Here is a 27,730-nt window from a genome sequence, read left to right as displayed (position 1 = left end):
TGCTTGTTACAGCCTCACCACTGCTAGGCTGGCCTCCGGGAGTGCTCCCAGCTATGCTTCTACCAGCCATGCTACCTCTTTCCTCACCCAGCACCCCAGCCCTCCTCCTCCACCTCCCTTGTTAGCTGAGTGTCCTGGGACAGAAATCCTTGCTAAGGTGGAGGACCAAACCTCTAATGACCTCTGATGTCTGAGTGTGGAAAAGGACTTATTTCTGGGAGAAGAGGGGCCTTCCCAGGCCTGTACAATCCTCACAGCCCTGAGGGTGGCCCAGCACCAGACGGTGCCCGGGAAAGAGGTCCTGGACCCCAGGGCATCTTGTGGGGAACTGGGAGTGAGTCAGTCCCATGTGGGTCACGGTCTCCCCGGCTGGGTCTCTTTGACCTCAAAACAGAAGGTTGGCACCGAACACAGGGTGGGGTGTGGTAGTACTCAGAGGAAGCCACAGATCCAGGAAGAAGTGGAGTTAAGAAGAAAATATGTGAAAGTCATCTAGAGGCAAAATATTGCTACATAATTATAGACAACCGGATACTAGGGACTTTGAAAATCTGTTATCACACAAAGAGGAACCTGTGGCCAGCGAGGGCACCTAGCTCATTTGAGGTCACACAGCCAGGTAACAACATGGTCAGGTAATGGCACAGCCAGGTAACAACAGAACCGGGTAAAGACACAGCCAGACGGGAGTGCACACTGAGCCGCTTGCTGGCCTGGGCTGGGCACCCGCTGTTGGCCCTGTACTGACAGAGAGGCGGGAGCTCCTGTTTCCTCCACTTCCCCTGCCCCTTTCCTTCTTCTAACAGCTTCTCCATTTCCCAGTTCATGGTTTTGCTCTTTGGGGTGCGGGGCAAAGCTTACTGAGGAGGGCCCGCCTTGTTCCAGGTGGAGCAGGTGACTTGGAGGAAACTCGCCGGTTACCCAGAAGTGGTGCGGAAACGGAACTGTCCCAAGGTGGAGGTTCCAGGCGAAAGGCCTCTGATGATCTCATCTCTGAGTTTCAGTTTTCCACAGTAAACGCTGGCCTGGGTCTGGGTTGGATCAGGGACCTTCAGTGCAGAAGGGCCACCACGCACAGGGTGGGTGCTGTTTCCCTGTCAGACCACTAGGGGGCCGGACCAGGGGGTCTAGGAGCCACCAGCTCCTGTGCTGGGATCTGGACACAAGAATCCTGGGTGGGGCTGGGAGTCCATATGCAAGGCCAGAGAGGGCAGCTGAGATGGATGCAGATCAGCACAGAGTGTTAAGGGCCTGGCCGAAGATCCCAGCTCCGTCTCTTCCCAGCCATATGGCCTTGGGCAAATCCTTAACCTTCTGTGCCTCAGTTTCCTCATCCATGAAATGGGTACAATAATTGTCCCTGCCTCACAGGGCTGACATGATATATAGAAAGCATTGGTTTGTAAAATGAGTTCAACAAATATTAGCGACTAGTACCATGATTATCACTTACTGTTAATATTAACGTCTGCAGCCTTAAGCCATGGTGTTCTGGAGGGACCAGTGGACAAGTTCACGATCCAGGCTACAGCACAGAACTTTGCGCTCTCCCTCCTGGGGTCCTTCTGCTTAATTCACTCATCCCTTTCTTCCTTCACACTCAGTTCACCTAAGAATCTTTGCGTCTGGCTCCACTTTACTTCCTCTCCTCTCTGCCCTCCTTAAGTGCTCTCACCCAGGGCACTGTGTGTCACATCCTAGTGGCTGTATCTAAAGAGTCAGCTCTAAACTCCCCTGATCTCACTGAAGCATCTGACAACCAACCCCTTTTTCCTTGACACTAAAATGCTGGCCCCCATGGACTTCATCCCTGCTTCAAACCCCCATGGTCCTGCACTGCCCACCCCCCCCCCACCCCAGTAAAGGCTGGGATGCTTGCCCAATTCTCGGCATTGGCAGCTTCAGCGCCACTTCCCTACACAGGCCCCCATTCTGGTCCTCCTGGATCACGGAGTTCTCACTGTCCTGAAAGACATCCCCTCCACTCCTCCAATCAGCGTGGTGAACTCCTATGCATCGTTCAAGACCCAGGTTGGGCTTCTCTCTTAGAAAGCTTTTTTCTGATGCTGCCTCCTCAGAGCTTCCTCCCTGCCTCAAGTTTTCCCAGTGCTCTTTTCCAAAGGAATATCTACCACATAGTATCGTGATGAGCTGTCCATAGCTTGGTCTCCACTAGACTGTGAGCTTCTTGGAGCTGGGACCAAGGGACCACTTTTGATTCATCTCAGGTCCCCACCCCCAGGAGCTCAATTTGCATTTGTCAAAGGACAAGCAGCAGGTAGCCTCCTCTGGGCCAGCTCCCGTGGGGATGGAAGAAGCCCAGAAGAGCCAGCAAACAGGCAGTGACAGAGCCTGAGAAGGCAGCTCCCTGGCCAGTCTCCTTCCTTGGGCTCAGGAATGAGGACAAAGTTCTCCCAAGCATCCAGAATGGAGATACTAGATACTAGGTCTACAGTGTGCTAGACCTCACCGCAGCGGCACTGCGTACATGAGTTCGTTTAAATCTCATAACAATTCTAGCAGTTAGGCAGCACCAGCCTCATTTTATAGGAAGGAAACGGGCCAAAAAACTTAAATAACTCTCCCAAGATGGCGCAGCTAGAGTCTGAAACAATCGCTGCTCTCCAGGCTCTAAATAAGGTGACTTTTTGCTTTTAAAGGGTAATTAGAGATGAGTTGATACTTGTTGCTATACTTTTAGTAGATTAATATAGGTTTTTTCCCCCAGGAAAGCAAAGTATAACCTTGCTACCCCGAGTGTGGTTGGTGGGCCAGCATCATCAGCACCCCCAGGACATCAGTAGAAATGCAGATTCTCAGGCTCCACCTCAACCTTCCCTAATCAGAAGCTCTAGGGGTAGGTCTCTATGTCCAGATTCTAACAGGCCCTCCAGGGGATTCTGATGCAAGCTATAACTTGAGAACCATTGCTGGAGAGGTTGCAATGTTTTCCAAATTAATTTAACTATAAAACAAACCCTTTTTAAAGGAAACATTACTTTATGATTTGTGTTAACTTATACCTTTATTTTATGATCCATTTTTAACAAAAAACTGCTACTTTAGCAAATATAAGTAAAAATTTCCAGGTCTGTCTAACTTTTAGGTGGGAATTTTTTTCCCCCTACATTTTCCCCAACAAATTTATTTTCCAATGGGACACATCTCTGATTCTATAACAGAATTCAGTATAGGTAAATAGGGTTGATAGACAGACATACAGGGATCGGTTAGAACAAGGAGATGACTTTGACAATTACCAAGAAGACCCAAGGATTTGGGTAGCATTCGTGAAGTTAAAGGGGAGAATCCTATTTTCTGAGCGCTTTGGTGATGTGGAGCCAACTTGTTTCTGAGCTGGGGTGGCAGTAGGAGGGTGTGGGGACTTCTTCCCGCAAAACTCCTGGCTTCGGCTTCCAAAGTCAAGAGACCAAGCTCCCTCAGCGTCCCTGCTCCCGTGCCATCATCTCTCCCTCTCTTGCTCTCACCCAGCCTCAGACGGCCTCGCCCCAGCCCTCACCATGGGCAAGGAAGCCCATCTTTTCTCTCTAGCTTCCCGCTCTTCATCTTGGGGCCCTGCTCTTTCCTTCTCTATACCACCAGCTCCTTTCAAAGAGCTACCGTACACGTAATTTTGTCTGACCTCACGCAAGCAGTGGGTGACTGGTCTGTGGGGCTGGAGCAGGGGTGGGAAGAGTTACTGCCTTCAGACCACACTCTTCTCCCTGTCCCCCAACAAAGCCTCTATCTGGCCCTTGACCCCCTCTCCCCCGTCCCTTGCAGGGCTCCCAACCTTGCTTGGCCTCAAGGCTCCCTGAAGTCTCTCTGCTTAGCCCCGGGCCTACCCATCCCACTCTACCCTTGGCCTCACCGTCGGAGGCCGGACAGGGCTCTGAACAACAACATGCCCCCAGACTGGACTCATCTTCCTCCTCACCACGTCTTGTCCAGCTTTCCTTTCTCATGACCACCCCACTCTGCCTATAAGCCAGATGCACAACGTCAAGGGTGCCTTGGGTTCTCCCCTCGGCCTCTCCCCATTTTGACCTGAATTTCAACTGGATCCCGGGGCATCCATACCACATCCCGAAGTCCTCCCTACTCTCCCGTTCCCTGTCTTTGTTCTTCCCCACTGCTGGACTTGTTCATCTGACCCTCAAAGGCTGCCAGGTCAAGCTTCTGCCATGTGGCTCTGATTTCCCTCACCTCTCCCTGTGTCTCATCCAAGACTGCAAATCCAGACCCCAAGGAGAAGGATGCACCTCCAAGGAGCTGCCCCCACCTGATCTCATCTGATGAGAAATGTCCGGTGGGTGAGGACCCAAGCACCCTGGTCTGGTCACCTCTCCCGAACGCAGTCACATTTCCGCACTGTTCTCCTCCACTGGGAAGGAAGCTCTCTTTCTCAATTTCCTTTGAAGAGAACATTCCCTTACCAGTCTGGCCAACCTCCTGCAATCAAAACTCCAGGCTGCAAACGGTGAGTGGTGATTAAACAAACAAGCTGCTCCTCCTTTGATGACACCATGAAATTTCACAACCCACTTGGTCCTGTGAGTAGGCCCAGCCACACCCAACCTTTACACAGGATGCTTCCTCTGCCAGAGCACCCTTGTCCTGCTTCTCCAGGCCCCCAGCTGTCTGGTTAGCTGCAAGGCCAGGCTAGGTGTCCTTCTGCCGTGAAGCCTTCCTGGACCCCATAATGAGATAACACCAAACAGAGGAAGGGTCCCTCTATGAGCCCTTGAGGGCAGGGGTCGATCTGAGGGAGCAGGTGCTCAGCAGGTGATGATGGAGACGGGGGTCCTGGCTGGCCTGACCTCATTACTAGGAATGAATGAAGACTAATGCTGTCATTAGGGAGAACCTTCTCTGTGCAGGGTTGACATATGTGCTTCCTTAATATTCTCACAACAGCCTGGAGTGGGAGCTATGGTCTCATTTTTTAGATGAAGACACCAAGGCTCAGAGAAGTTCACCAGCTTCCTTAAGCTCACCTTCCACTGGCCCAGAGCCCTCTCCCATGAATCCCTCATCTCCCGGGGTGGGGTCCCTCAGAACTGCTTCCCTGAGGCCCAGTCCCCTTGACTCAGGCTGCATCCTCCTCAAATGCAGAGGCTGTGTCTCTTCTCTCCTTCTTAGGACCTCATGGTCCTTGGTTCACTGTGCCAACAGAGCTGGTGCTCAGCTGACCACCCCAGCTGGGCTGTGCCAGGTGGGGCTGAGGGTCCATCTCAGGGTTTCTTTGCTCTGGTCCTGCCAAATAGTTTGCAGCTCAAGGGGCCAAGTAACATGGAAGATGTGGAGAAAGATGGGCTATGGTATTGCTGGAGAGATGGTGGCCTGTGTGGTCCGTACTGGGGAGCACAGGGGAGGAAGCCTCCCTCAGACCTGGGGCTTCTAGGAGCTTCTAGGAGAAGGGGCACCTCACTCCAGTCCTGAAAAATGATGAGTTGGACTTGGCCAGGCAAAGAAGGGAAAAAGGGCATTTGAGGCAGAGAAAACAGCGAGGCAAAGACAAGGGGACACGAAGACCCGCAGCTCTGGACACACAAGGCTGGGGTGTCCTGTGCATCTGGGGGCGAGAGAGAAGGCTGGGAAGAGACCCCTGTAGTTGGGGTAATTAGGATTACCTAATTGAAGGATTTAGGTAGAGGAGTCAAAGAATTATATTTGCTTTGTAGAAGGAGCCTCCAACAAACTATACATGTACTTGAGAATGAACTTCCAATTTCTGTGTGGGATGGAGCCTGGGGAAGCAGGTAGAAGAATGTTCCTGAACATTCCGGGGAGACATGGCGGAGCTGGGAAAGGAGGACATGCACACTGAGACCCAGGGGATGGACATGATCCCACATTCACCTGGATGGAGGATGAGGCCAAGGGAGGCACCAAGGCCAGTGGTTTCAAACCTGGTTGCACACTAGAATCCCCCAAGGAGCTTTTAAAATATACTCATGCCTGTGCTGCAAATGCTGGCTTAACAGCCTGGCTGGGGTGAGGTGGCATGGAGTCTTAATATTAAATGCACAGTCAGGACTGAGAACCACTGATCTAGGATGCTGTTGGCCATGATGGGGATACATGAGAAGGAAAAGGTAAGTGTGTGATTGTGTGTGTGTGATTTGTGTGTGTGTGTGTGTGTGTGTGTGTGTGTGAAGTGAGGGCCTGTGAGGTGGCCACAAAGGCCACACTCAATTCATTTTGACAGGGTTTACTGAGCACCTATCCTGTGGCAGCTGCTGTGCTGGGATCCTGAGATAAAAGATGACAATGACCTAAGGAACACTGAGCAGACATAAGAAAGGCACAGCCTGGCTTTCACTTCGCCATCCCTCCATCCACCATCCACTATCCATCCCTCCACTCACCAACCATCCAGCCATCCATCCATCCATCCATCCACTCCCCCACCATTACTAAGCAGAGGTGGCACTACTCCCCAAAGCAGTATCATCTCCTCTGAGCTTGCTGCCTCTCTATCATTATCGTTTTCTCTCCAAACTGCCCCTTTTACAAGGGCCTTCTGTCCTTCTTGTATCATCCTGGTCTGGGCTCTGGTCTCCAAAAGCCACATGCCTTTGACTCAATAATGCCAACCCCTGGGTAGGAAATGAGACATATGATTGCCCTGATGTTTCCAGGGAGCCAAATGTTGGGTACTGCTGCATTACTAATCTAGTGGTTTGGTTTTAATTTTACTCTCCATTTGATCTCAATAGTAGCAGGGAAGAAAATCCCCAGTTTTGAACGCCAATAGACCTGGATTCAAATCCTGGTTTTGCCAATTCATGCCGAAATGACCTTAGGCAAATTCCTTGACCTGGACCTGGCAGAGCCTCAGTTTACTTACCTGGAGGTGGTTAAAACAGTACCTATTTCCCGGGGTTGCTTGAGGTTAAAACAGACGATTCTATATAGAAAGCACCCACACCTACAGCCTGGCACTTAGTAGAGGCTAATTAAGTGTCAGGCCCTTATTACTTCCTCCCTCCCATGGAGATGCAGCCTCAGGGAGACAAATGCATCCCAGTCTCTGCGATGTGAGGGGATTCCCTGCGGAGTCTGATTGTGAGGCTGTGTGTGTGTGTGTGTGTGTGTGTGTGTGTGTGTAGGGTTTTTCTCAAATGCCCCAAAGAGGAAGGCCTGAGGGTGTGGCCTCCCACCCTTCCTTCACAGAAGTTCGACCAAATGAGGCAACTTCTTGAGTGGAGCAGCTATGCAACTAAGCAAATGCTGCCGCAGAAGCTAACTGGGTTAGTGCTTCTCTACCTGTCTGCCTCCTGGTTATGCCAACCCAAGGCCAGGGCCCACCCTGGGAGACTCTCACCCTGGCGGTAGGGGGTGCCGGGCACCGGGAGGTGCTGAAGCTCCTCAGGGCCATCCAAGGCTTGGTCAGGTTGCATGACCACGGATTTAGGGTTTTCCAAATTTGCATGATTGTGAGAATTCCATAAAGTATCAGAGTACAGATTCAAATGCCCCTCCACTAGCCCTGAGGTAGGGCTGGGGCTCCATGTTGGTAATGAGCACCCAGGGAGTCTTTGAAAACCGTGTAATAACTCAGCCGCCAAGAAGGAGCACAGAACTCGGATCTCTGCCGTTTATTAGCAGGGGCTACTGGGCAAGGTATTGTACTTCCTTATTCCACATATTCCTCAACTGCAGAATGGGGATAAGTGCCTGCCTCGTGGGGTTGTAGTGAAAGATGAACGGGGATGCATGTAAGTGATCAGCACAGGCATGTTGGTCATTATTACTGCAGTGCCCTGCCAGCTGGGTGACAGCCTGGACACTGTCTACCCTTGAACTGGCCCAAGGGGAGATGAGCTGTGGATGGGGATGGGCCACTCCAAGTAAAGACCTCCACTCTGGGCTGCAAACAGCTGTTTGGTGTCTGTAGTCCTACAGTCTGTAGTCCTACAGTCTGTAAATTTGTTTAGATACAGGTTTCCCTGTGATTTGATTGGGCATTAAGCTGATCCCTCAGCCCAAGGCCACCACAAGGGGAGGAGTGAGGGTCCCATCTCCGGCCCCAGCTGCTGGAGGGCTGCCCAGCATCCTCGAGTTCTTGAACACTTACGCTTTGGAGTAGTTCAGAACAAAGTCTACTCCCTTCTCACTATCGAACTGGATATCTCGGGGTAAATCCTTGTGGCATTTGGCATCGATACTCAAGGGGAAGCCAGGGGTCCACTCCATCCATCTGAGCGTGAAAAGGAAGGAGAAGAAAACTGGGTTAAATGTCTGGCTTTTGGGCTGGCCCCTCAGGCTGAAGGCTGTCTGTGTGGTCTGAGGATGTGCCCATAAGGTCACCATGTTTTAGCTGAGCGTGTGCCTGGCGAGGTACTGGGATGCCTCCAAGGTCTGGTGGCCCCCCACCTTGCTGTGCCCTGAGTCTCACAGTGGGAAGCCTGAGGTTCCCTAAACCTGAAGCTGGGCTTACAGCAGAGGGGTGGTGAATGGTAGGTGCATACCAGTGTGTACAGAGAGCATCAGAAGACCTCATTTATTTGAGGTGACATTCAAGGGCGATGTCTCCCCAGCACAGAGCTGCCTTGCTGGTCACTGGAGGTGGAAGTGGTTGAGGCTGCCCCATCACACTTGACCTAGACATCCAACATCCCACCAGCTTGGTCAACACCCCTGTATTGTGTGTGGTGGTTGAGGGAAAGGGGACAGCCGTCATGCCTTCCCAAAGGGGGCACGAGTCAGCAGGGAGGTTGGGTGAGGACCTCCGGGCACAGACTGATGCCAATAGCAGGTTCAGAGATTGTTATAATCAAAACAGCTCCCCTCAAAGACAGGCCACGCACTCTATCCCACCAAAATTTTTAGAGCCTGGTGTCCTTAAAATTTATCCTGTAGCATTGGGCATTTAAGTTTGTTTTTTGTTTGTTTTTTTAAATTTTACTTTTCTTTTTGTTTATTGAAAAAAACACACCAAACCAAACCAAACCAAAAATCTGTTAGTTTCTTTTAGGGTGGGGAGAATGACCTTTTATTTATTTAAATGATCTTATATTTGTTTAAAAACCAAAATTTACATTCTGGGATTTCAGCTTTTCCATTTGTATTCCTTTTTAATCTAATCTCTCTTATAAGAGGGAAGTAAAACACTGAGAGTTTAGGTCATTAAAAAGTCTTAGGACATGGAAGCAACCTAAATGTCCAACAACAGAGGAATGGATATAGAAGATGTGGTCCATATATACAATGGAATATTACTCAGCCATAAAAAGAACAAAATAGTGACATTTGCAGCAACATGGATGGACACAGAGATTGTCATACTGAGTGAAATAAGTCAGACACAGAAAGACAAATATCATATGATAGTGCTTATATGTGGAATCTAAAAAAAAGGTACAAATGAACTTATTTACAAACAGAAGTAGAGTCACGGATGTAGAAAACAAACTTATGGTTACCAGGGGATGGGGTGGAGGGATAAGTTGGGAGATTGGGATCGACATATACACACTATTATATATAAAATATATAACTAATAAGAACCTGCTGTATAGCACAGGGAACTCTACTCAGTACTCTGTACTGGCCTATTTGGGAAAAGAATCTAAAAAAAAAAGGAGTGGATATATGTATATGTATAACTGATTCACTTTGCTGTACACCTGAAACTAACACAACATTGTAAATCAACTATACTCTAATAATTTTTTTTTAAAGTCTTAAGGCCCTTTAATATCATCTTGTACTTTTACTGTCACAAAAATTCCACAATGTTTTTTGAGGTATCCTGTTGGCCCAGTAAGCCTCTCATTAGTATCATTAGAGGTGAACAGGAACTGGATATGATCACTCTTATGATCACTCAAAATGCATTTTGAAAAGCGTTTTCTGTTCTATAGAACCTACATTTCTCGCTGTTGGTTTACTAACAACGTTCTCTTTTCCTAGACATTAAAAAAACCTTCTATTTTTGTTGTCTGTATTAACACCAATGCTGGATTAACATTAACCAGGGTAAAAATGTGGATGAATGCACAAACGTCAACTAATTTATTGATTTTTTCCCCTTTGTTTTAGAAAATGATTTAAGGTATCTCCAATACATGTGTAAAATTGAGGCAGTCATCTGGTAGCCCCACTGGTATTAACTGTTGATTACTTAATTACTGCTGGTCAAATCAAATTAAATATTCCTGACCATCTTCTCCTAGCCACTGGGAAGTAGGGCTCTAATTAATTTGAAGAGCTGAGTAGAGCTGGATTTTTTTCAGTATGGAAGCACTGAACCCAATGAGGAGAGATGGGCCAGCAAATGCATTCATGTTTTCTTAAGGGTAGAGTTTACTTGGAGCACATTTCCTCAAGACCCCACCTTCCTGCTGACCCCCAGCCTCCAAAGTGCCCCACCTCAGGAGGTCAGGAGACAATGGCCTCTCACTGCATGGAGACGGCACAGTTTGCCAGCTAGTTTACTACTGGCACCTGAAACCAACACCTATGTTCCTTCCACTGCAGGCACTGTTGCCTGAGAGGCCTGACAGGCCGATCTGCACAGGGGCCAAAGGCCTTCATACCCACAGATAAATAGGCAAAGAAAAAAAAATCATACTCCACTGGGAAGACCAAACTGAACAACCAGGCAGAAGGAAGGAAGGAAGGAGTAGAAAGGACATTTAATTTTAAAAAGAGAGAGAGCGAGAGCGAGAATTCTTAAGGAGATGCAATTAGAATCGAAAAAGACTTTCTGCAACCACAAAACATGATTTCGGAATTGAACATTCCATAGAAAAATGGAAAAAAAGAGTAATAGTCACTGTGAGATCTGATTGGTCTCCTGGAAGACGAAATCTGTTCATTCAATAACTAATTATTGAGTGCCTGTTATGTGCCAGACACTGCTCTGTGACAAATGGAAGGAAATGTAACACAAATACACAAAGAAGTGGAAGTCATGGAAGAAAACATAGGAGACATGAAAACCAGATATAGAAGATTTGATGTGCAGAGAGAGTTCCGGAGGAGAGACAGGGATACATGGAGAAGTAAAAACCAAAGAAATAGGAGAAAAACTTCCTTAAGCTGAAGGGACCTCAATTTTCTGAGTAAATCCTAGGCAGAAAAAAGAAAGAAAGAAAAAAAAAAAAGACATTCCTAGATATATACTGATTAAATTGTAAAATGTCAAAGAGGAGAATGCTGTAGAGACGCAGCGGGGAGGGAGAAAGGGAAAGAGAGAGAGGAGAGAGGCTTCCACAAACTCACAAGCTTCTGGGAAAAGGAAAATAACCAAACTATCATTAGGTTTCTCATTTGCCATACTGAAAATGGGGAGATAGTGTAAGGTGTTTACAGACTTTTTTTAGATAATCATTTAAGCCTCTTATATCAAGTATGGACTCAGGCATTATATTACCTGCATATATTACCCACCCTTTCATATATTAATCGAACAAGTTCAGCCAAACAAAAATGACATTAGAATGAACCAAGAAGTTCCTAAATATAGTAAAGAGTGTTTATTAGAAAACAATAGCAAATATATTGAACAAATAAAAATATCAAAGGCATTTTCTCAAAAATCACGACCCAGAAAGGATGGTCATCCTTGCTACTGTTACTTTGTTTTGGCAATAAGAAAAAATTATCAGTGATGTAATAATGTAAACTAAGAGACAAAAGTATCATCATTTACATAATACGATCAAATAACTGGGCAATTAAAAAGACTCACTTAAAAATAGAGACAATAAAATAATTCAGTAAGGTGTCAATACAAAGTAAATATTAAATAATGAGTAATTATCTTTATCCCAGCCATAGTCATTGGCAAACGGAAAAACACCCTACTTAGAATGGCAAAAGCTATAGTTTCCCTTGGTATAAAGTGACCAGAAAGGTGAAAGAACTTCATGAAGAAAAAGTAGAAATTCTATTGAAGGACATCACACAAGATCTAAATGGGTGGAAAGATGCAACGTTATCAAAATGCCACTACAGGACACACGTGTAATTCAAAGCGATTCTCATCATGAAAAACTTTAAAAAGAACAGTAAGATAACATAACGCCTATTCATATTTATTAGAAAGTTCTGATAACCAAAAGATGGCACTGGGCCATGGAGTAGAAAAACAGACCCAAGAAAATATGTGCATATAATACAAAACTAGCTAATATTTATCCAGTGCTTTTTATGTGTCAAATACTAGTCTATGTGTTTTCATGGTGTAACCTATTTAATTCTTTCCAAAAACGCTAAGAAGTGGTACTATTATTTCCCCCATTTTACAGATGGGGGAATTGAGGCACAAAGAGATTGCACAACTTTCACAGGACACAGAATGTGGCAGTTAAGTGGGAGCTGAGCCCAACACCGGCTGCAGAGCCGGTGCACGGGGTCACCACGCCAGCTCCATGTGCTGTGGGTGTCATCCCAAAGCAGCAGGAAGAAACATTATGTAATAAATGATACCAGGGACATTTGACCCCCACTTCACATCATGTATAAAAATACATAGCCGATGAATTAAGAGCCTAAAGTTAAAAATAAAATTATAAAAATATTAGACAAAAATATGAGAATTTATGTAACACTAGGGTGGGGAGGGCCTTCTTAAGCAAAGCAGGAAACCCAAAAGTTACAAAGAAAAAGAATATATATATTAAGAAAGTAAAAAGCTAAAACCTGTGACAAAAGCAACTGAAGACAAATGATACACACTATACATATAACAAAGGGATACAATCTTAATATATAAAGAGCTGTTTTAGATTAATAATAAACCCACAGAAAAATAAAGCACATAAACAGGCAATGCAGAGGCTAAAGTCATCAGTGGTCAGGGGTATGCAGATTAAGACAGCAATGACTCTTACTTAAGGATTCCTGGATTGTTAAAAATTTAAAAGATTGATGTTATCAGGTATTAGTGAACGTATGGGTAATAGTATATTTTTACATACTATTGGTGGGATTGAAAATTACTGTAAAGTTTTGGGAAGGGAATTTGTTCAGTCTTTTTTTTTTTAACATCTTTATTGGAGTATAATTGCTTTACAATGGTGCATTAGTTTCTGCTTTATAACAAAGTGAATCAGCTATACATATACATATATCCCCATATCCCCTCCCTCTCGCATCTCCCTCCCACCCTCCCTATCCCACCCCTCTAGGTGGACACAAAGCACCGAGCTGATCTCCCTGTGCTATGCGGCTGCTTCCCACTAGCTATCTATTTTACATTTGGTAGTGTATATATGTACATGCCACTCTCTCACTTTGTCCCAGCCTACCCTTTCCCCTCCCTGTGTCCTCAAGTCCATTCTCTACTAGGTCTGCGTCTTTATTCCCGTCCTGCCCCTAAGTTCTTCATGACCATTTTTTTTTTTGATTCCATATATATGTGTCAGCAAACGGTATTTGTTTTTCTCTTTCCGGCTTACTTCACTCTGTATGACAGACTCTAGGTCCATCCACCTCACTACAAATAACTCAATTTCGTTTCTTTTTATGGCTGAGTAATATTCCATTGTATATATGTGCCACATCTTCTTTATCCATTCATCTGTCGATGGACACTTAGGTTGCTTCCATGTCCTGGCTACTGTAAATAGAGCTGCAATGAACATTGTGGTACATGACTCTTTTTGAATTATGGTTTTCTCAGGGTATATGCCCAATAGTGGGATTGCTGGGTTGTATGGTAGTTCTATTTTTAGTTTTTTAAGGAACTTCCATATTATTCTCCATAGTGGCTGCATCAATTTACATTCCCACCAACAGTGCAAGAGGGTTCCCTTTCTCCACACCCTCTCCAGCATTTATTGTTTGTAGATTTTTTGATGATGCCCATTCTGACCGGTGTGAGGTGATATCTCATTGTAGTTTTGATTTGCATTTCTCTAATGATTAATGATGTTGAGCATTCTTTCATGTGTTTGTTGGCAATCTGTACATCTTCTTTGGAGAAATGTCTATTTAGGTCTTCTGCCCATTTTTGGATTGGGTTGTTTGTTTTTTTGTTATTGAGCTGCATGAGCTGCTTGTATATTTTGCAGATTAATCCTTTGTCAGTTGCTTCATTTGCAAATATTTTCTCCCATTCTGAGGATTGTCTTTTCGTCTTGTTTATGGTTTCCCTTGCTGTGCAAAAGCTTTTAAGTTTCATAGGTCCCATTTGTTTATTTTTGTTTTTATTTCCATTTATCTGGGAGGTGGGTCAAAAAGGATCTTGCTGTGATTTATGTCATACAGTGTTCTGCCTATGTTTTCCTCTAAGAGTTTGATAGTGTCTGGCCTTGCATTTAGGTCTTTAATCCATTTTGAGTTTATTTTTGTGTATAGTGTTAGGGAGTGTTCTAATTTCATTCTTTTACATGTAGCTGCCCAGTTTTCCCAGCACCACTTATTGAAGAGGCTGTCTTTTCTCCATTGTATATTCTTGCCTCCTTTATCAAAGATTAGGTGACCATATGTGCGTGGGTTTATCTCTGGGCTTTCTATCCTGTTCCATTGATCTATATTTCTGTTTCTGTGCCAGTACCATACTGTCTTGATTACTGTAGCTTTGTAATATAGTCTAAAGTCAGGGAGCCTGATTCCTCCAGCGCCATTTTTCTTTCTCAAGATTGCTTTAGCTATTCGGGGTCTTTTGTGTTTCCATACAAATTGTGAAATTTTTTGTTCTAGTTCTGTGAAAAATGCCATTGGTCGTTTGATAGGGATTGCATTGAATCTGTAGATTGCTTTGGGTAGTAGAGTCATTTCCACAATGTTGATTCGTCCAATCCAAGAATATGGTATATCTCTCCATCTGTTTGTATCATCTTTAATTTCTTTCATCAGTGTCTTATAGTTTTCTGCATACAGGTCTTTTGTTTCCCTAGGTAGGTTTATTCCTAGGTATTTTATTCTTTTTGTTGCAATGGTAAATGGGAGTGTTTCCTTAATTTCTCTTTCAGATTTTTCATCATTAGTGTATAGGAATGCAAGAGATTTCTGTGCATTAATTTTGTATCCTGCGACTTTACCAGATTCATTGATTAGCTCTAGTAGTTTTCTGGTAGCATCTTTAGGATTCTCTATGTATAGTATCATGTCATCTGCAAACAGTGACAGTTTTACTTCTTCTTTTCTGATTTGGATTCATTTTATTTCTTTTTCTTCTCTGATTGCTGTGGCTAAAACTTCCAAAACTATGTTGAATAATAGTGGTGAGAGTGGGCAACCTTGTCTTGTACCTGATCTTAGTGGAAATGGTTTCAGTTTTTCACCATTGAGAATGCTGTTGGCTGTGGGTTTGTCATATATGGCCTTTATTATGTTGAGGTAAGTTCCCTCTATGTCTACTTTCTGGAGGGTTTTTATCATAAATGGGTGTTGAATTTTGTTGAAAGCTTTTTCTGCATCTATTGAGATGATCATATGGTTTTTCTCCTTCAGTTTGTTAATATGGTTTATCACATTGATTGATTTGCGTATATTGACGAATACTTGCATTCCTGGGATAAACCCCACTTGATCATGGTGTGTGATCCTTTTCATGTGCTGTTGGATTCTGTTTGCTAGTATTTTGATGAGGATTTTTGCATCTATGTTCATCAGGCACCGAAACCAAATCAACATACAAATGGAAAACAAGCTGAATGTCCATCAATAGGAGAATGGTTGAATAAGTTATGGTACCTTCACATAAAGCAAGAAATATGTGGCAACTTAGGGACAAGGGAAACAATGAGATACTATTGCACACACATTAGATTGAGAAAAATGCAAACGTCTCAAAGTGCAAAGTGGGTCAGTGATGTAGGGAAACAGCAACTCAGGAACAGCTCTTAGGGTGAAAATTGGCAGAATCCCTTTGGAAAACAGTAGGCAATATTTAGAAAACTTAACACATGGTCTGCAAAATTTGGTGTCTGCTCCTAGGGATGTTCTCTAGAACAACTCATTCAAGAGAGCACCAGGAGACAAGACATATGTGGAAGCTTATTGTGGTGTGGCTTGCAGCAGCCAGAAATTAAAGACCACCCACATGTCCACCAGCAGGGGAGTGGGTGAACACAGTGGTTTACTTACACGGGTGGTGCACTACACAGAAGCTAAAATGAATGGACGACACCTATCTGTGTCAACTGGCTGCTCTTTAAAACAGAATGACCACTGGGAAAAAAGCAAGTCACAGAATGATTAGATTAAATGATGTAGATGAAAACACATTCTGCTGTGTGTGTGTGTGTACCACGCAGGTATATGCAGTCATAGTGAGAGAACATGGATGCTGGGTTATGACCTGTGTGGGATTCTCCATGTCTCTGCCCGGCTGATTGAGTGATGAGAGCTAGCTGGACTTGCCAGCTTTTGACATACTGGAGATTATTCTTAGTTGTTACTTTACTTCCAAACTCTAATCTGGAAGCCTGTGAGTTCATATGAAAGAGGAACTGTGAGAATATGCAGACGGTGCGAAGCTCAGTGTTTCCTGAACGGAAGCAGAGGAGGAGGTCTGAAAAGGACAGATGAGTAGAAGGAGGAAGAAACAATGATGATTAGATCTAAGAAAGGGGCAGACTATCTCACCAGAAAACCTTCTTCCCCATTCCCTAGACCCTGCCAAAGCCCCATCTCCGTAAAACCAACACACCAATGAATCCACCTCTCCCTGGGGAAGGGGTGTTTCTCAAAGGGTGCTGCACGGAGCAATCGTTCTGCACGATGTTAAGAGTCGTACGTCAAATTCTCTTGGGACACACTGGGTTAAAAATAAAATTAACTAGGGTCCATTACCCCAGAACTTCTCAGAATCCTCAATGCTTATGTGCATCGTGAACCTCTAGAAGGGGGATGTGATAAACAGTTTCCCAAACTTTTTTTTTTTTAAGAGTAATATATATATATATATTTTTAAATTATTTATTTGTCTATTCATGGCTGTGTTGGGTCTTCGTTTCTGTGCGAGGGCTTTCTCTAGTTGAGGCAAGCAGGGGCCACTCTTCATCGCAGTGCGCGGGCTTCTCACTGTCGCGGCCTCTCTTGTTGCGGAGCACAGGCTCCAGACGCACAGGCTCAGCAATTGTGGCTCACGGGCCCAGCCACCCCGCGGCATGTGGGATCTTCCCAGACCAGGGCTCGAACCCGCATCCCCTGCATTGGCAGGCAGATTCTCAATCACTGCGCCACCAGGGAAGCCCCCTCCCAAACTTTTTTTTACCATGGGACCCTCTTCTGGGGAGAAAGTTTTGGGACCAGTTGCTCCAGTGCACACTTTGGAAAATACTGGGTTAAGACAAAATGCCTGTAAGACTGATTTATCAGTCATTAACATCTTAGTCTGAATTAGTGTGGAACTGATAAAATTTGCTGTCCACTCTCTTAACAGGACACAAACTAGCCTGATTCTCTGGAAACTGTTTAACTCGCCACAGTCTAGGACTCCCTCCTTCCACAAGGCCAGAAGCACGTGGAGTGCTCACTGTAGGGGCTTTCCCTGGGTGGTTGAAGTGGGGAGGGAAGCTGTGGAAGGGGCATATGAACACCAACCCTTTAGGATGGGAATGGGCGGTGCATAGCTCTTGGACAATGCCTTGTGCACTGCACCAAGTACAAAAGTCTCAAAACACATCATATGGTGCCTGAGCTGAGAGGCTTACTCACAAATATTCTACAACAAATTGCAAATTCATAGACCCTTAACATTATGCACTGTATTAGCAGATTATTCTTCCATACCTGGTACTAAAAATCATAAAAATTTCATTAAAAAATTTTATTTTGGAAAAGAATATATAAATATATGTATGTATGTGTATATATGCACACACACACTCACATACGCAGAAAAATGCACAAAACATCTGTATAAGCAACATCCAGATCAAGAATCAGAACATTGCTAGTAGCCTCAACACCCACTGCCCACTCAACCTCTCCAATCACCTTGATTTTGTGATAATCATTTCCTGCTATTGTTTATTGTTCCACTGCTACACAACTTTCCCTAAGCAATATAATTTCAAACCTCATGGATTGGCCAGACATGTGTCTGGTTTCTATTCTTTAGCACTGTGTTAGTGAGGTTTGTTCATGTTGCTGTGGGTACCAACAGTTCACTGCTCTTCCTCGCAGGGTAGAGTTACCACAATTTATTTATTTGTTCTACTGCTGATGGACATTGGGTGGTTTCCATTTTTTTGGCTCTCATAAATAATCCTGTTGTGACCATCTGTGTACACGTATCCAGGTGCACCTGCACACCTGGATTTAGATCCAAGAGTAGAATTTCTAAGTCAAAGATTATAATGTAGGTTCAATTTCACCAAATATTGCAAAACTGTGTTCTACAGAGGTTGTTTCAATTTATATCCCTGTCAGCAGTGTATGGGCCTTCCCATCCCTTCATCCCTTCTTTAACACTTGGGTACTGTCAAGTTGTTTCAGTTTTGCCCGTGTGTGTGTGTGTGTGTGTGTGTGTGTGTGTGTGTGTGCGCGCGCACGCAGCAGTAGTAGCAGTAGCTCATTGTGATCTTACTTTTGATTCCTCTGATTACAAATGAGGTTGATCACCTTTTCGTATACTTGTTGCTTATATTTTGTGCAGTGACTGCAGTGTCCATTTTTCTACTGAATTGACAATGCTCTTCTTGTAGATTTGTAGGGGTCCTTGGTACATGATAAATAATAATTCTTGTCCATCACTCTGTGAACTTTCTCCTCACTCTCTTTGTGGTGTCTTGTAGTGAACTGAAGTTCCTCACTTTGAGATAGGTGAGTTTATTCTTTTCCTCTATGGTTAGTGCATTTTGAGTCTTGTTTGAAAAATCTTTTTTCCTTGAGGTCATGAAGAAGAATCTTCTATAGTTTAAAAGTTTTATAGTTTTGCCTTTAACATTTAAGTCTATTCAACTCTAAAATGAGTTTTCTGAATGATATGATGTAGAGTCCAATTTCTTCTCCTTTTTCTCTTCCTCCACTTTTCTCTCTCTGTTCTGTATGGATTCCTAATAGTCCCACACTACTCATTGTCAGAGCCTCTGTAATATATCAAGTATCCATGTGTGTATGGCCCTGTTTCTCATTTTCCATTCTGTTTCATGGAAATGTAAGTTTTTGAAGGAAAGGGGGATAGAGCTAAAGATAATTTTGAGACTGGGGCAATCAGTGGTCTCAGTGGGGATTTCTCAACCACTGGACAGCAGTGGGTCCATGAAAGAGGGAAAGAATAAGGAGCTAAGAGAAAAGAGATGTCTTTACAAATTAGAAAAGTTAAAAAAATAGAAGATACCACCCAGCTACAGCAAGTATTAGTGAAATAGGTATCTACACACTGATCATGAAAAATGGTTAAAGATTTTTGAAGAGAAATTTGTCTATATATACTAATAACTTCTACTATTTGACTTAATAATTTCATTTCTGGGTATCTATCCTGAGGAAATACTTAATAATACACACAAAAAGGAAAGATTTTCACATTGTTTATAAGAATAAAAAATTAAAAACCTCCTAAATGTCCAGTCAGGTTGGTGTTTAAGTAAAGTATGGTGCATCCATACAATGAAATATTATATAAAAACTAGAATAATGTTTGTGATGAGATTTTTAAAATATGGGGAAACGATTCTGCTATACTTCTAAAGGAAGAAAAGGAGGCTGTCAAGTCATATATACAATATAATCCCAAAGAAATAAAGGTGAAAATGGATGGATTACAGGTATTTTTTCTGCTTCTACATTATTCTGCTTCTACATTATTCCCCTTCTCTTGCTTTACTGGATTGAGAAAAAAAAAAAAACCTGACATGTTACATATTCCTTGTAAGAATTTGAACTATAGAGGAATATGTGAAAAGTGTAACAGTCATCACTCTCCAAAAGCACCCCCCCACCCCCGCCCCTGCCCAGTTAACCATGCTGACTGTTCCTTCCCTTGGAAGGAGTCTCAAACTCAAATGTCTCCAGGGGCCAAAGTAGGAAATGAAAGAAGCCTTGATATAGATGATAGACTGGTGTTGGACTGGGGAAACCTAGAGAATAAGAGCCCTGTTTACTCAGAATTCCACAATGACCCATTAAACACATTTATAGGCTGGATACAGCCCACTGACCACCACTTTACAGATGTGCACTCTTGCTCATGTATTATTTTTAAAAACAGTTATATTGAGATATAATTTACATACAATAAAATTCATCACTTAAAAGTATCCAATTACAAGGTTTGTAGCATATTTACAGAGTTGAGCAACCATCACCATAATCTAATTTTGGAATATGTTCACCCCAAAAGAAACTTTGTACCCATTAATGGTCATTCCCCATGTCCCACCCCCAACTTTCAGCTCTAGGCAACCACTAATCTACTAATGTGTGTCCATAGACTTGCCTCTTCTAGACATTTCATATAAATAGAATCATACAACATGCAGCCTTTTGTATATGACCTTTTCATTTATTATAATGTTTTTGAGGTTCATCTATAGTTTAGCATGTATCCATAGTTCAATGCCAAATAATATTCCATTGCATGGATATGCAGCATTTTATTTATCCATTCATCAATGAACAGAATTCAGGTTGTTTCTACTTTGGGGGTATTATGAATAGTGTTATTATAAATATTTGTGTATAAGTATTTTTGTGGGTGTAGAAATATGATTTCATTAGTTTTGTGTAAGTACCTAGAGGTAGAAGTGCTAAACTGTTTTCCAAAGTGGCTGCATCATTTTACATTGCACCAGCAATATATGAGGGCTCCAGTTTTTCCACATGCTTCACAGCACTTGTTATTATCTGTCTTTTTAATTCCAGCCATCCTAGTGTGTGTGAAGTGGTATCTCATTGTGCTTTCAATTTGCATTTTCTTGATGACTAATGGTTTTGAGCATCTTTGCATGTCCTTATTGGCCATTTATATATTTCCTCTGGAGAAGTGTTTATTCATTCCTCTTTATGGCCAAAATATATTCCATTATATAGATATCCCAATGACATTCATCAGTTCATGAACATTTGGGTTGTATTCACCTTTTGGCTATTATGGATAATGATGCTATAAATATTCATGCACAGGTATATTTGTGTGAACATATGTTTTCATTTCTCTTGGGTATATGCCTAGGTATGGAATTTCTGGATCATATGGTTACTCTGTGTTTAATAGATTGAGGAACTATCAGACTGTTTTCCAAAGCAGCTGTTCCATTTTACATTCCCACCAGCAGTGTATGAGGGTTCTGACTTTTCCACATCCTCACGTTGTTATTATTTGACTTTTTGATTCTAGCCATCCTCGTGAGTGTGAAGTGGTATCTCACTGTGGTGTTGATCTGCATTTCCATGATGAATAATGATGTCAAGCATCTTCTCATGTGCTTATGGGTCATTTGTATATCTTCCTTGGAAAAATATCAATTCAGGTCCTTGCCCATTTTTAAATTGGATTATTTATCTTTTATCATTAAGTTGTAAGAGTTATTTATGTACTGGATCCAAGTCCCTTATCAGATACACGATTTGCAAATATTTTATCCCATTCTGTGGGTTGTTCTTTCACCTTCTTGGTGGTGTCCTTGAAGCATAGAAGTTTTAAAATTTGATGACATCGACTTATTTGTGTTTCTTTTGTTGCTTATGCTTTCATGGTCATATATAAAAATCCTTTGCCAAATTCAGGGTCATGAAGATTTACCCATGTTTTCTTCAAAGTTTTATAGTTTTAGCTCTTACATTTAGGTGTTTGATCCATTTTAAGTTAATTTATGTATGTGGTGTGAGGTAAGGGTTCAACTTCATTCTTTTGCATGTGGCTATTCAGTTGTCCCAACACCATTTGTGGAAAAGACTTCTTTCCCCATTGAATGGTCTTGTTGCCTCTGTTGAAAACTAATTGACCATAAGTGTAAGGGTTTATTTCTGGACTTTCAATTCTATTTCATTGATCTATATGTCTATCCTTATGTGAATACTACATTGTCTTGATTATTGCAGTGGTGTAGTACTTGGGATATTGAGAAGTGTGAATCTCCAACTTTGTTTTCTTTTTTTTCAAGATTGTTTTGACTATTCTGGGTTCCTTGCATTTCCATATGAATTTTAGAATCAGCTTGTCAATTTCTGCAAAAAAGTCAGCAGGGATTTTGATAGTGATTGTGTTGAATTTGTACATTGCTTTGGGGAGTATTGCCATTTAAACAATATAAGTCCTTTGGTCCATGAACATGAGATGTCTTTCATCTTATTTAGCTCTTCTTTAATTAATTTCAACAGTATTTTGTAGTTTTCATTGTGTAAGTCTTAAACTTCTTTTGTTAAATTTATTCCTAAATATTTTATTCCTTTTGATGTTATTGTAAATGGAATTGTTTTCTTATTTTCATTTTAAATTATTGATTGCTCGCAAATAGAAAACAATTGAATTTTGTATATTGGTCTTGTATGCTGCAATATTGCTTGTTTTTAGTTTCAATGATTTTTTGGTGAATTCCTTAGGATTTTCTATATACAAGGCCATGTCCTCTGTGAATAGCAATGGTTTTACTTATTGTTCTCCAATACGGATGTTTTTTCTTCCTTCTTGCTTAATTGCCCTGGCTAGAACCTCCAGTACGATGTTGAGCAGAAGTGGCAAAGCTGACATACTTATCTTGTTCCTGGATCTTAGGAGGAAAGCACGCAGTCTTTTCTCATTAAGTATGATGTTAACTGTGAATTTTTTGTAGATGCACTTTATCAGGTTGAGGAAGTTCCCTTCAGTTTCTATTTTTTGAGTATTTTTTAAAAATTTTGTCAAATGCTTTCTTGTGTGTCTATTAAGATGATCATGTATTTTTTTTTGACCATGTATTTTTTTCGTTCTTTATTCACATGGTGTATTACATTAATTGATTTTTGGATGTTAAACCAACCTTGCATACTTGGAATAAATTCCACCTCTTCATATTGTATAATGTCTTTTATGTGCTGCTGGATTTTGTTTGCTGGTGTTTTGTTGAAAATATTTGTATCTATATTCATAAAAGATATTGATGTGTAGTTTTCTTATGACATCTGGTTTTGGTGTAATACTGGTCTCATACAATGAGTTGAGACAAGTTCTCTCCTTTTCTATTTTTTGGAAGAGTTTATGCAGGGTTGGTATTAATTTTTTAAATGTTTGCTAGAATTCACCAGTGAAGCCATATGGGCCTGGGCTTTTCTTTGTAGGAAGTTTTAAAATTACTTTAAAACTACTTAGTAGGAAGTTTTAAAATTAATTTAAAATTAGTATTCACTCTCTTTTCTTGTGATCAGTCTATTCATTTGATTTGTTCTTGAGTCAGCATTTGTCCTTTTCATCTAAGTTATTTAATTGGTTGGTATACAATTGTTCGTACTATTCCTTTTCATTCATTTTAGTTTCTGTGAGGTTGGTATTGATGTTCCCTCTCTTATTTCTAATTTTAATAAATTGAGTCTTCTCCTTTTTCTTAGTCTGTTAGCTAAAGATTTGTCAATTTTCTTGTAGATTATGTATCACATTTATAACTGAATTATTATAAGAAGACATAAAAAGTGAAGGGTAATTCCTACAATGGGAGTGGGAGAACATCAAGGTGAATTCAAGCCTCTACTGTCCCATTCCTCCTAAATGCCAATACGGTTGATCCCAAGTTTTTCATAACTCTTTCACCATCTCTGCCTGGAGTGGTGGTAAGGTGGAGCTTGGGTACTGAGGAGCACTGAAGGGATCTGGTCCCTTGGTCATCACGTGCCAGCAATGATGGGCCATAAACTGTGGGCAGGGTTATGCCCCCGAGATAGAAGACACCATGACCCCAAGCCATTTGGTCTGATGTCATAACTCACCGATACTGTTTTTGCCGTGTTTCCAGTTCTTTACGTCTGTGCTGCTTGAGAATGTGAATTTGGTCATCACAGGCCAACTTCGCTGTGAGAAAAGGACATGTGTGAGAAGAGCCTAGGGAAGCGCATTAACAACATCCAGTATTCAGGTTTCCCTCAGACACCCTTCCTGAGCCAAGTGCTTTTTGTGTATCGTCTCATTTAAGCCTCAGAACACCCCCCTCATTTTATAGCGAAGAAATGGGGGCATAGGGAGGTTGAATAGATTTGCCCTCGAACTTTACCCAAGGTCACAACCTAATTAGTGGATTTTCAACACAAGACTCAAATCCCATGCTGTTAGCTAACTCTCTTTATAAAAGACAAATCCAGTTCCTCCTCCTCCTGTCTGCTCACTCAGCAAGCCTGGGGGCTCTGAACCTCGGGGTTCTGAGAATCACATCCAGATACATGAGCCAGGCTTTGTTCTCATCGTGAATTACAGGAAGGCAGACCAATGCAATGATTCTCTGGCAGGCACAGTGTGCCCATCTCTGGCCTGTCTGTGGATTTCCACCTGGGGGCTCCCAGGATACTGCCTTTGCCAAGAATCCTGGGGCCCCTGGTGCAGAGCTGCCTTTCCACTTCAGAGGAAAGGCATTTCGTGATCTTTGGTGGATCTCTTCAAACCACTTCAGAGCAGTTCACTCCTGCATTTCTCATGCAGAGCAGAAATGGCAGCCACTGCGGGTTTCCATGTTGCCTGAGAGAATAGCAGGGACTCATGGCTCTTGTGTTTCTAAGTCCAGTTGGTTGCTTCCTGGAGAAATGTGTGACTTAAGATTCAATATACAGACGCTGACACTGTCCAGTTTCCTGTGGTGGCTACACAGAGGAATGAGAATGGAGCTTATTCTAAAACAGCCTGTCATGTCCTAGAGTGTGGGCTTTAGAAGAGATGTTCTTGGGTTTGGGTTTGGACTAGGGCTGTGTCACTTAAAGCTGTGTGACCTTGAGCAAGTTGCCTTAGCTTCTTCCCATGTAAAATGGAGATAATTAACGCTTATTTCTAGGGCCATGGTGGGGATTTAGTGAGAGACTGCAGCAAATCACTCCATAAGTGCTTAGGACCAGTAAGTGCCCAGTAAATGGGAACCATGGTTATCACTGTTGTCCTTATAATTATCATGGACCTGAGTGTCCTCTTCCTCCCTCTAAGCCAGACTTCAAAGGTGTCTCATCTTTCATTTCAGGAGTAGGCAGGTGGCTAAGGGCACGGTTGGTCACACTTCTCAGGGCCTTTAGAGCAGGAGAGGTCAGATCAAGATTACCCTTTATACTATTATTTAAGGTAAAACCAGCGAACACAGTCAATAGAACCCCGACTGGCAGGATTCCAGAACATCTCCTGGAAAGGGGGCCTCTGCAGTGAAGAGCTTCTCCAGTTCTCTGTGGTGAAGAGCCGGGTTTTTAAAACTTCCATTCCATCACAGACTGACATTTTTGTAAATCAGTGGGGAGGCTCGAGGCCACTGAAGGCAAGGTGAGTATTAAATGTAACAACAGCTGTCATTGGCACATTCATCATCTCTTATCCACCTTAAAGAACCTGCCTATTTCTCAGGCACCTTGCTCTGAGGAGTTGTATCTCTTTAGCTTTAATGTATGAATAAGTCAGAGAACGTGTAAAATTGAAACCTACCAAGTTTCAAATGGCATATAGCATCCTTTTTCCTGGCCCCACTGACTAACAGAACTTCTGGGAACACGGCAGGTGACAAAGCCTGGACTGACTACAGCAGAGTTCAGGGGGACAGATTCCAAAAGACTGATATGAGTCTTTCACATAGACGCTTGGAATCCCTGGGACCACAGTGACCCACTGATCTTCCTCTTTGGGCCCCAGTTCCAAGCCTGGGACTGGAGCTGCCTCAGGCAGAGGTGCAATGAGCCAGAGAGCTCTGTGAGGCTCAGAACTGTTGGGTGCTGGTCTGCAATGAGGTAAGAACAGAGGTTGAGTGTACAGGTTTACAAACTTAGAGCAACTTGCTAAAATACTTCTGACTGTTGCATCTGATAATAAAAACAGGGCTTGTATTTTGAATGGCTTTGGTTTGTTTTTGATTTCATTTTTCTAGTAGTTAATTTTTATTGTGTTTTACAAAAATGTCAGTCACCACAGAGACAGCCCTCTGACTTCTATGGTCACCCCAGGTGCAGTGGTGAAATATTAGATTCCAGAGGTTTCTATGTGGTGAGTGATTGAATCGCTTGTGGGCTGGGCCCCCTCATTTCCAGGTTGCCCAAAGGGTTGGTTGTCGTGCCATGTGGTGGACCAAAGATGGCCACAAATTCTTTGACATTCCTTCCACTGAGAGTAGGTCTATGTTCCCCTTGAGTCTGGGCGGGCTCTGTGACTGCTTGGACCAATAGAACGTGGTAGAAGTTACACTGTGCCAGTTTCCAGGGCCAGGCTTGAAGAAACTGGCAGCTTCCACTTTCTGTCTCTTGCTTTTGGAAGCCAGCCACCACAAAAAGAAGTGCAACTACCCTGAGACCACCAAGCTGTGAGAAGCCCAGGTTCTACGGGGAAGCCTTAAAAATGAGATGCCATGTGGAGAGGGAGAGCCCACGGAGCCCTGAAGCACGCGAGAGGAGAACCATCTTAGAAGCAAATCCTCTAGCCCTTCCCCTCTCAGCGGTTGCCCCATGGCTCACAGAGGGACCACCCAGCTGAGCCTTCCCCAAATTCCTGACCCCTAAGATCATGAGCAAAATGAAATGGCTGTTTAAAGCCACTAAGAGTGCTACACAGCAACTGGTAAGTGGAACATACTGGGTGGCTTCCATGTGCCCCTCCAGATCCACCCTTCACCTGTTCTGTCCCTGAAGGTCCCTGATCAACGCATCAATGGGCTTCACGTTCAGTTCAGCCACTGGGAACCCTGACCAGAGACTGGAGGGTTCGGGACAGTGAAGAGAGGACACTTCTTCCCCAGCCTCTCTCTGTAGTGTCTCCCCAGGCTGTCTGCATCTCTACTGAGGACCAGAGCTCCTCCCAAGGCAGCTCTGGCTCCAGGACACTTCCCTTTTGGACTATTCTCGCATCCTTTCCCTCCCCCCACCCCACCAGGACTAGGAGTTCTAATGGCCCTGCACACTGGCCTACACCTTCTAAATATCCCAGCTGGAAGGCGCCATATGCTTTTTTGTTGGAAAGAGATTCGGGGTCCGTGGGAAGAAGGACTACACATCTGAGACCGTGGGTAGGAAGGGGGCAGGAGGGAGATGTGGAGCTCGTGTTTCTACGATCCTGGTAGAAGAGAAGGGCCCTGTCTGCAACCTTCCCCATGCTGGCCACCGTAAGACAGAGTGACTTTCGTGATCTTCTTCCCTGCCATGAAGACAGGGGATAAAAATCCTTCCTGCTCCAATCATTTAGTTCAGAAATAATCTTGGAATTTTGTTTCTTAAGTTAAATTCCATGTCAGAAGCAGTGGGATGTGGCCTGATAGTTTTAAGAATACCAGGTAGAGAAGAACTTTTCCTCCTGTGTCTTGGTTTTCTTAGCTAAAATAGAGGGGGTACTAATCATTCTCATCTTACCTACCCTGCTAAAGTTCTGCGAAGAGCAAATGAACTAGTGATAGGAAATGTGTTGTCAGCTTGGAGGTGTTAAACGGTGGCACTGGAAGAAGCTGCTGTCCCACTCCTCATTATTCTAGTGGATGCACTAGATCATTTCAGGTTTCGAGAGTGAGCAAGCTGAAGGGTCATGACTAAGGTATGGCAGGATTTTGCCAAGGCACGGATTTGACTCACACACGCTAAGAGGCTGGTATGCAAGGGGGGCATCATTCAGAGGGAAAGAGGCCTTAGCTGACCCCCACCACTGCTCCTCTCTCCTCCTCCTCCAACCAGGCCAGCTGTGTGTCTCTTA

At 43.3% G+C, this 27,730-nt stretch overlaps 1 protein-coding gene across 4 annotated transcripts in view; it reads right to left on the bottom strand.

Annotated features, from left to right (window-relative positions):
- Positions 1-27,730, bottom strand: part of ALOX5 (arachidonate 5-lipoxygenase) — a 97,280-nt gene that overhangs the window by 20,517 nt on the left and 49,033 nt on the right. For all 4 annotated transcript variants that reach the window (XM_057530692.1, XM_057530693.1, XM_007176307.3 and 1 more), the window contains exons 3-4: positions 23,815-23,896; positions 8,084-8,206 (exon numbers count right to left, since the gene is read on the bottom strand). In XM_057530692.1, coding sequence (XP_057386675.1) covers positions 8,084-8,206; positions 23,815-23,896 — 205 coding nt within the window. The remainder of the gene's footprint in view (positions 1-8,083; positions 8,207-23,814; positions 23,897-27,730) is intronic.

The sequence above is a fragment of the Balaenoptera acutorostrata genome, chromosome 16 (genome assembly GCF_949987535.1).
Source record: "Balaenoptera acutorostrata chromosome 16, mBalAcu1.1, whole genome shotgun sequence".
NCBI lineage: Eukaryota > Metazoa > Chordata > Mammalia > Artiodactyla > Balaenopteridae > Balaenoptera > Balaenoptera acutorostrata.
Note: the sequence above shows the minus strand (reverse complement) of the source record. Positions and strands in the feature narration are given on the sequence as shown.